The 12,224-nt window shown below is 41.5% G+C and overlaps 2 protein-coding genes across 11 annotated transcripts in view; both read left to right on the forward strand.

Moving 5' to 3' along the window:
- The window catches only part of WDR47 (WD repeat domain 47), a 35,029-nt gene extending 26,247 nt beyond the window's left edge, over window positions 1-8,782 (forward strand). For 5 of the 7 annotated variants that reach the window (XM_006092606.3, XM_006092607.3, XM_014459044.2 and 2 more), the window contains 6 exons: window positions 77-234; window positions 810-979; window positions 1,997-2,173; window positions 3,005-3,136; window positions 5,677-5,895; window positions 7,441-8,782. In XM_006092606.3, the coding sequence (XP_006092668.1) occupies window positions 77-234; window positions 810-979; window positions 1,997-2,173; window positions 3,005-3,136; window positions 5,677-5,895; window positions 7,441-7,583 (999 nt within the window). In that variant the 3' untranslated portion in view covers window positions 7,584-8,782. The remainder of the gene's footprint in view (window positions 1-76; window positions 235-809; window positions 980-1,996; window positions 2,174-3,004; window positions 3,137-5,676; window positions 5,896-7,440) is intronic. The other 2 variants (XM_006092608.3, XM_006092609.3) reach the window with 1 other exon arrangement.
- A 2,619-nt stretch (window positions 8,783-11,401) lies between these two features.
- CLCC1 (chloride channel CLIC like 1) overlaps window positions 11,402-12,224 on the forward strand; it is a 25,415-nt gene continuing 24,592 nt past the window's right edge. For 2 of the 4 annotated variants that reach the window (XM_023757099.1, XM_023757101.1), the window contains exon 1: window positions 11,633-11,956. The gene's annotated coding sequence lies outside the window, so the exon portion shown is untranslated. Of the gene's footprint in view, window positions 11,544-11,632; window positions 11,957-12,224 lie in introns of those variants that run through there. The other 2 variants (XM_006092611.3, XM_023757100.1) reach the window with 2 other exon arrangements.

Consider the following 12,224-nt stretch of genomic DNA (forward strand, 5'->3'; position numbering starts at 1 on the left):
TGAAACTGGGATAAAGATGAATTCTTTCAAACTCATTTTTTTCCTAGGATGACTTTCTTATTCATTCTTTCCATAGGACGACAAATCAAAAAAGCAGTTTGTTTGCATTAATACCCTGGAGGACACACAGGCTGTTAGAGCAGTGGCTTTCCATCCAGGTGGTGGTCTGTATGCTGTTGGTTCAAATTCAAAAACTCTGCGAGTATGCGCCTATCCAGAGGTCATTGACCCAAGGTATGGACAGACGGCTGGTTGTACTGCCAGTCTTGGTTCAGTGTTTATTTTAGCTACATTGGTCCCTTTTGCAGAATTGTCATTCGGTAGTGTTTAATTTTTATTTCCTTTCCTTTTATTAAGTTTTAATTTTTAAAAAAATATACTTTTATTGATTTCAAAGAGGAAGAGAGAGGTAGCGAGAGATAGAAATATCAATGATGAGAGAGAATCATTGGTCAGCTGCCTCCTGCACACCCCCTACTGGAGATCGAGCTGCAACCCGGGCATGTGCCCTTGACTGGAATCCAGCCCAGGATCCTTCCTTCAGTCTGCAGGTTGACGCTCTATCCACTGTTTTCTATGTGATGTGAAATAAGAGTTTACATTAGTATAATAATGGCTTATAATTTTACTTTTGGATTTTAAATATGCTTTAACTTTATTTCTTCTAAGACTTTGAAAATTGTTATTAACATGTTGTCAGAAACTTTTTGTGCTCCCTCCCTCAAGAACAACAGTAATATAGAACTTCATACTCATGAATTTTAGCAAGCAAGAAATTGAAATATCTTTCTTAATTTTTTTTTTTTTAGTGCACATGACATCCCTAAGCAGCCAGTGGTACGTTTTAAAAGGAATAAACATCATAAAGGATCCATTTACTGTGTGGCCTGGAGTCCTTGTGGACAGTTATTAGCAACAGGATCAAACGACAAATACGTCAAAGTGTTGCCCTTCAATGCAGAGACTTGTAATGCAACAGGTAGGGCCCAAGTATGGGAGCAGTAGCTCTCCAGTGTATTTTTATCTTTTGCCCATGTTGTAGCTCTCCTATATCTCTCTACTGTCTCTAATAAAATCTAAGAATATAGCCTTAAGATTTTTAAAAAATTCTAATTGCTTGGCTGCATTCATCTGGAATTATTTTTTTTTAGTAAGTTCTTACAGGTGGCCAGGTGATGTCTAATCCCTAGAAGATTATTGTTATCAGAAAAGTAACTTTTAAATCACTACCAGAATAGTATTAATGTACATTTTCCAGAGAGCATCTGTCTTCTCTTTCATTTTCTTTGGAATAAAAATTAAGAAGGTAACTCTCCATATAGCTGTTTTATTTTATTTTATTTTTTTATTTTTTTATTTTTTAAATATATTTTATTGATTTTTTACAGAGAGGAAGGGAGAGAGATAGAGAGTTAGAAACATCGATGAGAGAGAAACATCGATCAGCTGCCTCCTGCACACTCCCTACTGGGGATGTGCCCGCAACCCAGGTACATGCCCTTGACCGGAATCGAACCTGGGACCCTTCAGTCCGCAGGCCGACGCTCTATCCACTGAGCCAAACCGGTTTCGGCTAGCTGTTTTATTTTATTAAAATTTTTTAAAAATATATTTTTATTGATTTCAGAGATGAAGGGGAGGGAGAGTGAGAGAGAAACATCAGTGATGAGAGAGAATCATTGATTGGCTGCCTTCAGCACCACGGATTGAGCCGGCAACCTGGCCATGTGCCTTGAACCGGAAATTTAACCAGTAACTTTTCGGTGCACAGGACATGCCCAAACCACTAAGCCACTCCGGCCAGGGCTGAACCAGTATTTGGATTTCTTGAAGTTCTTTGCTCAGTAAAGTGAAGTTGATTATAATACCAATCCCTAAGTGCAAATATAAACCATACCACTCTGCCATCATTCTTGGTCAGTCTTAGGGCAGTTTAGTGATCTCAAATTGTCACAGTAAGTTGAGCAGCATCTTTTTGTTTTAATTCTTATTGCTGTTTCAGGACCAGATCTGGAATTTAGTATGCATGATGGGACAATTAGAGACTTGGCATTTATGGAAGGCCCGGAAAGTGGCGGAGCTATTTTGATAAGTGCTGGAGCAGGGGATTGTAACATTTACACAACCGATTGTCAAAGAGGACAGGGCCTGCACGCTCTGAGCGGACATACCGGTATGTGATATCCGTCTCAGACGCTCTTTTCTTTTGTTCAACCCATGTTTTCCCACTTCCCCCTGCATTTCATTAGTGGGGATATTTCATCAGAACAGATTCTCCAAGACAGGACATTTTTCTTTCAAAAAGTTCAATTGTGCACATAGTAATGATAGCTGATAGTTCCCTGGGTGTTAAATTCTTTACTTGTACACATAATTCCTTCATTTAACCCTCACAACAATCTTATGAGGCAGGAAGTTTTATCTCTGTCTTAGACATGAAAAGGCAAATGACTGGCCCAATCTTACAGCTAAATGTGCGGAACTGAAATAGGACCCCAGGTCTGTCTCTTCCAGAGCTGGTGATCTAACCCACAGTCCTGTGCTTCCTCTGGAAAACTTGCCGTAATTTCAAATACAAATATATTTATATTTTCTAAAGAGAAAGAGAGGAAGGGAGAGAGAGAGAGAAAAATATTGACTTGCCCCACTTATGCATTCATTGGTTGATCCTGCACGTGTCCTGCCAAGGACAACCCACAGCCTTGGTGCAGAAGGACGATGCTCTCACCAACTACGTGAGCTGCCTGGCCAGGCCCAGATGAAAATATTTTTGTAGTACTGATTATGATATCCTAAGATACCGAATAACCAAGAAGGATTAAGCTTATTCAGTATGGTTTTGATGTGCATTTTACCGAGTGTTAATCTATATGGAAACTCTCTACCACATTGTATATTGGATTAAGCAGACCATCACGTGCCCAGTAATAAGGAGTACTTAGCTCTGAATGTGTTATAGAAAAGTGCTGTTCCACAGTATAACTGAGTGTATGATCTTTCATAGGACATATTTTAGCACTTTACACCTGGAGTGGCTGGATGATTGCTTCTGGTTCCCAAGATAAGACTGTTAGATTCTGGGATCTTCGAGTACCAAGCTGTGTTCGTGTTGTTGGCACAACATTACACGGAACTGGTAGGTTTTTCTGGAATTTATATGAATTTCTATGAGACAGAAACTATAAATTGCACTTGTGTACTTTCTCTCCTCTGCAATATGTATGTTAAAAAAGGAATAGGAACAAATGAATATATCCTGTTTTCTATGTGGTCTGAAATAAGAGTTTAGATTAGTGTAATAATGGTTTATAATTTTATTTGGGATTTTAAGTGGGATTTTAAGTATGCTTTAACTTTATATCTTCTAAGACTTTGAAAACCGTTACTCACATGTTGTCAGTACTTTTTTGCTCCCTCCCTCAAGAGCAACGGATAAACCACCATCCTCAACTTCACTGCTGAAGAGCTGCCTTGCACTTGTGTCCCTCCAGCCTGGTCCACACCGCAGCCAGAGCACCTTCCTCACAACACTTCACGGCTCCTCATCGCTCTCAGGTTACCGTGCCTGCTGGCCCGGCACCGGCACCGTGGGCCCTTCTAGTCTTAGCTCCCATCACCCGCACCTTTCCACCTTTCCTTTCAGTGCCTGACTGTGCCACTCCTCCTTCCTGCAGGGAATTCACCTGCTGTTTCCTGGGCCCGACATGTTCTTCCACGTGTCTTCTCACCGTCAGGGCCTTCTCCTCTGGAGGTTGCCAGAGAGGCCTTCTTGGGACTTCATCATTATTTTCTATCACGGATCTCCGTTGATTCCCTTCACAGCTCTTACCACTATTTAAAATTACATATTTGTTTATTGCTAGTCTCTGCCAATAGATTTTAAGTTTCACAACGGCAACAATTATATCTGTTGTAGTTCCCTGAGTAGAATTAGCACCTACCCAAATACATGGTCCAAAGGAGTAGTTATGTAATTACTCTGTTGAATAAATGAGCCTGGATTCTTTTGGCAGCATAAAAACTAAACTCATTGTGTTTTTCCCCTGCAAATCAGCTCTTGTTCCCATTTTCCCTGTTTTTGGATATTACTTCCCTTATTTCCTCATGCAACTAGATTGGATCCAGGACTCATTTTCACTCCTTTTTTTTTTTTTGCCCCCATCCAAACAGTTAATTGCCAAGTCTGTGGATTCTTTATTCATATATTTTCTGAAGTCTGTCTTTCCTCATGCAGGCCCTTATTCATCTGTTACTCTATTATTATATCTTGTTTTCCAGTGCCCTCCCTTCTACAGTCTGTCTGTTTTCATTTGATGCACATTCACATAGGTTACTCTTCCCAAAGTCCTGCTTTCTCTTCCTTAGAAACATGCATGACGACTCACTGTGCACAGGAACAGTTCACACACCCTCGCTTTGACGTTTGCGATGTTCGATGGTCTGTCCTAACCTGCCTGTTATGTCTCAGCTCCAAGCTCCTTTTATGTTAACTTGTTAAGCCAAGTCACTCAGGCCCAAATGAGCTTCCTACCCTTAATCATATTTATACTTTCTCTATAAAGCTTTTCTTATTAATTCTTCATGGCCATAATAGCTCTCTTCACTTCTCTATCAAAATTTCAAACAATGACCCTAGATGGCTTGGCTAATGAATAGAGCATCAGCCCTAGGACTGAAGGGTTACGGGTTCGATTCCAGTCAAGGGCACATATCTTGGTTGTAGAAGGCAACCAATTGATGTGTGTCTCACATCAATGCTTCTTTCTCTCTGTCTCTCTCCCTCCCTTCCACTTTCTCTAAAAATCAATGGAAAGAGGATTAACAAAACAGAAATTTTAAGCAATGGATATTTTTAATTGCATGTGTATAATACATTTAAGCACACATTCTCTCTCCCATTCTCTCTCCCCCTCTCTCTCTCCCTCCCTGCCTCTCTCTGTCTCTCTCATACCGTTTATTATTCTTCAAGATCTAACTTATATGCCTTTTTTCTGTGAAGCCTTTTCAGGCTACTTTGGTCTAGAGCAGTGTTCTTCAACCTTATTTTCCCCTGCTAAGGAGGAAAACTAAATATTTTTCCTAACAAGAGAAATTAAATGCTAAGGAATGGGGTTCTATTGGATGGGGCTGAGCTTTGAAGGCTATAAGCCATTGCTGATGGTTAGTGCTTTTTCAGCCTGAGAGTCATTTTGCACCCCCTTGGGAGCATTGTTGCCCATTGGAGATGCCTGGTCTAGAGCTAGGCTCCCACCTGTTGGCCGTTAGTCATGTGTTGCTTAGAGACATTTTCTCCCTGTGCCCTAAAACGTATTTTGTTATTTAATTTCTTGTTCTCCCAACTAGACTGTAAGCTGGGACGGGACTATTTCTGGACACTTACCCAGCATTAGGAAAAGTGGCTCTTCTATTGCACTGTAGGCAGTGCTGTCCCAGGGGTTCTCCCGGATGACAAGAGGATGGACTGTCTCATTTCTCACAGAATCTGGCTTCATACCTTGCCCCTAAAAAGGATGCAGTTGTTTATTGGCTGACTGTTAATTTGTATTTTTCCATAACTGAGCAGTGTGGCAAGCTGCATTACATTTTTAGTATGTGGCTCAGCAAACATAATTAGTTGTTGCAGTTTAGCTCTATTGATTTTTCCACACTGAACCTTCCATTCCTCCCTCCATCCAGGCAGTGCAGTGGCATCCGTAGCTGTAGATCCCAGTGGCCGTCTCTTAGCCACAGGACAAGAAGATTCTAGCTGCATGTTGTACGACATCAGAGGAGGAAGGATGGTACAAAGTTATCACCCTCATTCCAGTGATGTGCGCTCTGTTCGATTCTCTCCCGGAGCTCACTACTTGCTAACAGGATCCTACGATATGAAAATCAAGGTGACAGACCTACAAGGTGATGCAGATGGACCTTTTTCCTTTCTATAGTCTCTCCTGTTCTATTTGGGATCTCTCTTTTGTTAATCTGGTGGGATTGACCCAAAAACATTTTCAGATTTTAGTTTTATAGTATTTACTGAGCAAATTACTGGTATTGTATTGAGATGAGCAAATTATTAAATTTATGTACTCTCTGCTTCTATTTTTAAAAACTTAGTGTGTATTCTGTCTTCAGAATGTAGTTTTATTGTTAAACATTTATTAAGCAAATCTGTGTACCAACAAGGGACAGAGAGGTGAGTAAGACATGTAACTTTCTTTTGATGGCGCTCACATTTTAGACATCAGTAAAAAGTAACTCAAATGATGTAATTTGGGGTATTGGTGAGTGCTATTAAAACATTAGCCAGGGAGGAGAGAGACTGGGCTGCTAGGGAGTGCTAGTTTTGGTGGGATGGAGTGGGTCTTCCCAGGGAAGTGCCATTTGTGGAGAGACCTGAATGATGAGAAGGAACAAGCCATGCCAGGGCCCGAGGGAAGACCACAGCGAGTGCAGCTTGTGGAGGCAGGGACGAGTTTGGCATGTTTGTGACACTGCAAGAAGCCAGTGTGGCTGGGGAACCAAGGGGGAGAGAGGGGAAGACATAAGGTGGGTTTTATAGGCATTTTTAAAAAACATAATGGAATCCTGTAGAAGACTTAAAACGGCGAGTGATATGATCTAAATTACATTTTTAAAAGATAATTTTGAGTCCTGTAGGGAGAAGGATCATAAGTATAAATATCAGTGAGGAGCCTTTTGGAACCATTCAGGTGAGATATGATGGTGGCTTGGACTATGGTGGTAGAGGCGGATGTGGCAAGAAGTGACAATTTGGGATATACCTTAATTTATTTGGATTAAGTTTGCAAAGTGAGGGGGAAAGGAATCAGTGCTGATCCCTAGGTTTTTGGCATGAGCAACAAGATGGTGCCATTAATTGAGGTGGGGGTCAAGACATGTGGGGCAGGAACAGGTTTAGGCAAGAAAATAAAGAGTTTGCTTTAAACAGGTTAAGTTTAAGATGACTGTCAGGCAACCGAGTGAAATGTTGAATAGCTATTTGGATACTAGTCTGGAGCTCAGGTGAGAAGTCAAGGTTGGAGATGAAATATATGTGACTCATATTAATGGTCATGGTACCAGGACACTAGATGAAACTTCCTAGGAACTGAGGGATAAAGAGAACAAGAAACCTGAAGGCTGACACCTCAGATTCACCAAACTTTAAATGAGGAAGAGAAGGGAAGCCCAGAGAGGAGACCGAGATGTGGTGGCACCATCAGGAGGAAGTGACCTTGAGTTTCCAGGAGCCAGTGGCAGCTATGTGCATGTTACCAAATAATACTAACAATGACATGCCCAGTAATCTAGCTCTGTTTAAGTTTTTCAATATATTGTATTAATATAGTTTAGGAATTTTATACTGTAATTAGTCCTACAGTAACAGGAAGTCTGTGAAATCTAAACATAGACTTATTTTGTATTGTAAGTCAGTATCTCTTCTCTCTTTTAATGTAGGAGACCTCACTAAACAGCTTCCCATCATGGTGGTGGGGGAGCACAAGGATAAGGTGATTCAGTGCAGATGGCACACCCAGGACCTGTCCTTCCTGTCGTCCTCTGCGGACAGAACTGTCACCCTCTGGACTTACCGTGGATAGAGCATGCCCAGTGCCTGTCTGGGCCGTGAAAGCGCGGGACTGAAGACTACTGATTGTGACAATTCCAGATTTGAAGAACGCAGACTGACCAGGAAAGTGGCTTAGCATGAGGAGGCCCTTTGACCTTGTAGCCCTTTGGTAGGAGCTGTGGGCGTGAATTCCGCAGTGCTTTCGGTCTTCCACGTGAGCTCGTGCTGCTGTGACCTGCTGTGTGTCGTCTTGTTGCCAAAGTCTGCGGAAGAGCCCTGTGTTGTCAGTGTGCACTCCAGTCAAGGTGGACGATGTGTTTACGGTTTAGTATTAAAGCATTCCTTGGTCTTTGCCGAAATAACAGTTTTATATACACATGAGATGGAACTGTACTTTAAGCATATTATTACATGTAATGCAACCAAGTTCTACACAGATAACATAGGTGTTCAGAAGTTATTTTGTTTTTCTCACAATCCCATGATAATTGTATCACTTGCCAGCTAGGGGTCAGAATTTTATGTCTCTTGAAAGTTACATGGTGGTTTTCACTGAGGATCATTCTTGAGTTTAAAGATGGAGGGAAACTGCTTCTTAGATCATTATGTGGTATAGGCCTTTTCTTTTTTCTTAATCCAGGGATATAATTACTATTTTGTCACCTTATTTTGTTTCATGCTTAAAAGGCAAATGTGTTTGCTTCAGAAACTTGTTAATTTCAACTTTTTGAATGCAACAAGATACCTCCCTTCCAAACTGTACTGTAGGGCAGAGCAGCAGCGGGTGTGATGCAACACTTGACGGTGCAGTCAATTTACTGGCCAGCATTTTCCTCTAAAAAATGAAAACTTTGCCATAGACTATAGCATGGCTTGAAATGCTATGTCTGCATGATAACTTAAAGATGGAAATTTTAAACTTTGCACTCCAAAAGCTTATTTGGGTTTTTTTCTTGCACTGTTTTGTGTAATGCAGAATAATGATTTTATTTCTACGGCAGCGTAGATCCTAACACGTATCTTTATTTTCCTATTGTACAGCAATTTTACTTTAAATTATTAAATAGGCTATTTTATTTATTTTAAATGCAGTTGAGTTGGTTCTAATGATTGAACTGTCTGTGCACTGTATGTAGCAAGCATTTTTAAACTATTGTATACAAGTGGAAAGGGTATTAGAAGTGTAACTGTGCTATTATTTCAATAAAGACCTCTTGACACCTAAAACTATTCCTGCTTCTCAGTGTCTGTGGCTTTCAATTTAGAGGGTTATTTTCTCCAGTTTACTTGGAGGTAGTGTGTTCCGAGGGATGAGCAATCAATTTCTTAAGTTTCTAAAGTTCTTTCACTAATTTACTTTTTAACCCTTCACGACTGCATAAGTTTTGTGTCTTCTACCTCTTTAATTCAAGATCTAGAGAACTTCCTATCTTGAATATATTCTGAAAGATGGTTAATACAAACCTGGAAAAATGTATAAATTCTAAGTTAGACTACAAATGAAGTGAGTGCTCTTAGAAAGAAATAAAATCTAATTAGTTTGTGGATATTCAGTAGATACAGTTTTGCTATCTCTTAGGCATGCAGAAGGGAACTCCACTGAAACAGGCTACAGTCTTTTCTTTACTTTCTTGCTTAATTTTACACATTTTAGATATACCAGGTCATTAGTGTTAGATTGTAAACTAGGAAAAATAGCAGGTTTTTTTTTTATTATAGACCAGCTCAACTTCATAGTAAAAATGTTCATAAAATTTTGGATCCCACATTCATCATTATCAAGGAGTAGCCTTGATCCTTCCATATGTGAGATATGGAACCCATTTTGCAGTGTAGTAGATAATGAGCACTAGAAGTTGTCTTGCTGCAATAAACATTTGGTTACATATGTCCTTCCCATGCCTCCACACTGTCTTCTGCATGGAGGTGAATAGACTTGGTTCATGTGGAAGAGAAAATAAGGGAACTGAAGTATCTACATTCTCTGGACCCTTCTTAGTGAGGAGTGCAGAAATTAACTCCGTGGTAAAAGCTTCAGAGGTCTGATTCAAATTTTATGTTTTACATGTTTAACTATTTTTAATTGTAATAAGCTAAAGCTACAATCAACAGAGTGAAAAGGCAACCCATAAAATTGGAGAAAATATTTGCAAATTGTATATCTGATAAAGGGTTAATATTCAGGATAAAGAATTCCTATACCTCAATAACAATCCCCTTCCCCCAAACAACCTGATTAAAAATGGGCAAAGGGCCCAGCTGGTGTGGCTCAGGGGTTGAGCGTTGACCCATGAACCAAGAGGTCCCCAGTTCCATTCTCGGTCAGGGCACATGCTTGGGTTGCAGACTCCATCCCCTGTAGTGTGGAGGGGGAGGGTGCAGGAGACGATGGATCCAATCAATGATTTTCTCTCATAGATGTTTCTCTCTATATATCCCCCTCCCTCCCCTCTCTCTCTGTGTCTTTTTAAAATTTATTTTTCTTCCCCTCTCAAATTAATATGAACACTTAAAAAAGAAAATGTTCTTTAAAAAATGGACAAAGGACTTGAGTAGACATTTCTCTAAAGAAGACAAACAAATGGCTAATAATAAGCTCATAAAAGGATGCTCAACACCACTAATCGTTAGGGAAATGCAAATGAAATCATGAGACACCATCTCCCATCCATTAGGATGGCCACTATAAAAAGTGTTGGCAAGGATGTGGGGCAATTGGAACTCTTGTGCACTATTGGTGAGAATGTGAAATGGTGCAGCCACTATGGAAAACAGTATGGTGGTTCCTCAAGAAATTAAAAATAGAACTACATATGATCCAGCATTCCCACTTCTGGGTATATACCAAAAAGAATTGCAAGCAGGGGCTTGAAGAGATATCCGTACACTCATGTTCATAGCAGCACTACTCAAAATAGCCAAAAGGTGCAGGCAACCCAAGAGTACATCAACAGATAAATGGATAAATAAACGTTGGTATACAACACAATGGAATATTCAGCCATAAAAACGGAAGATTTTGACACGTTACAACCTGGATGATCCTTGAGAATATTATACTACGTGAAATAAGCCAGCCACAAAAAGACACTATTGCTTCCACTTATATGAGGTTCCTACAGTAGTCAAATTCATAGAGATACAAAGTGGAATGGTGGTTGCCAGGGGGAAGTGATGAGATGTATAATGGGTCCAGAATTTCAGTTTTGCAGGATGAAAAAGTGAAGGAGATGGAATGGTTGCACAACGATGTGAATTATTTAATGACAATGAACTATACACTGAAAAAGTGATTAAGATGGTAAATTTTATGTCAGGTGTATTTTAATTTTAAAGAATTATAATAAGCAACACGCACGGTCAAGTACTACATTATATACCAAAATGTAAGACTTTAAAATTTGCTGCCAATAACTTGTGCACATCTCTCACTAACTCCTAGTGTGTAAAGCATATCCTTTTTTCTTTGGAGAGTTTCCTGAGATTGCAAGGCCAGCAGTTAAAGACAAAAACAAAACAATCCTTTTCATTCATCATAGTCCATTTAAAATATAATGCTTAGTAATACCTTAACTAATAAAGAATTTTAAAAAAATAAAAAATAAAATAAAATATAATGCTTAAAATAGACTTCCGGGTTTTATTGCAAGTGTTACACTATTAGAAGTTATAAAATAAATCAAGATTTAAAAAAATACCCTTCTCATCCGTTTTATATGTTTGGCTTCGTAGGTTGTCATTTGCAGAGCGTTCTGCAGGTGAAAATCCCTCAAAGGCCCTGGCGGAAAACCCGCCCACAGGGGCTGGCCCCGCCCCCTAGGCGGGCCAATCAGCGGCGGGCCCGGGAAGGACGCACAGCTGCCGGCCGAGCGGGTCGAGGAGGACCATCCACATAAGGCAGCGCTGGGCGGTTCGCGCAGGCGCTGAACACCTTCTCCGGCCGTCAGAACGGTCACCTGTCTTCCGGGAGCGGCCGCCGGCGACCGCAGACGTGAGTGTCACTGTGCTCGTGCGGCGGGCGGGCTGGCGGCCGGGACTGCGGGGTTGGGCCCGGCGGGTCCCGCGGGCGGCGGGGAGGCCGGGGCGGGGGCTGCGCGCGCCCGGGCCTGCGGGGAGTTCGCAGCGCCGCGTTTCCCGGGACGGGCGAGCCCCCTGCCCTTCACCTCCCGACCCGGCGGCTGTCTTGTCACGATTGCTGTTGGTTTCCCGGTTCAAAGAGCGGCCTGAGGAAGCGGGGCGAGCGGCTGCGAAGCCGACCCGAACGGACGTTGGGTGTTGTTGGTTTGGGTTCTCAACGAAAACTTGACGCGTCGTTTGAATAAATACCATTTCCCGAAGAGCCCGGGTTTGGCGGTGGTGAATTTTGAAAAACTCCAAATCTTATTTGAATGTGAAAAGTTAGAGGCAAGTTTATGCGCCGGTGGTGTTTTTCAGGTTTTCTGTGTGACGGTGGTGATGACGGTGTGGACCCGGCCCGCTGCATCATCATCATCATCATCACCACCTTCACCTGGCGGCTCTCGCCTCGCGCACCTCCATCCAGTCCGCCCAGGAAACTGCAGTCCGCCGCCCCCTGAACCTCAAAAGCTATAAGCGTTCTCAACTGTGGTCCGCGACCCTTGAGGCCAACGACCTTTTACAGGGTCGCTAAGACCTCCGAAAAAATAACTAA

The sequence above is a fragment of the Myotis lucifugus genome, unplaced genomic scaffold, assembly GCF_000147115.1.
Source record: "Myotis lucifugus unplaced genomic scaffold, Myoluc2.0 scaffold_101, whole genome shotgun sequence".
Classification (NCBI taxonomy): Eukaryota; Metazoa; Chordata; class Mammalia; order Chiroptera; family Vespertilionidae; genus Myotis; species Myotis lucifugus.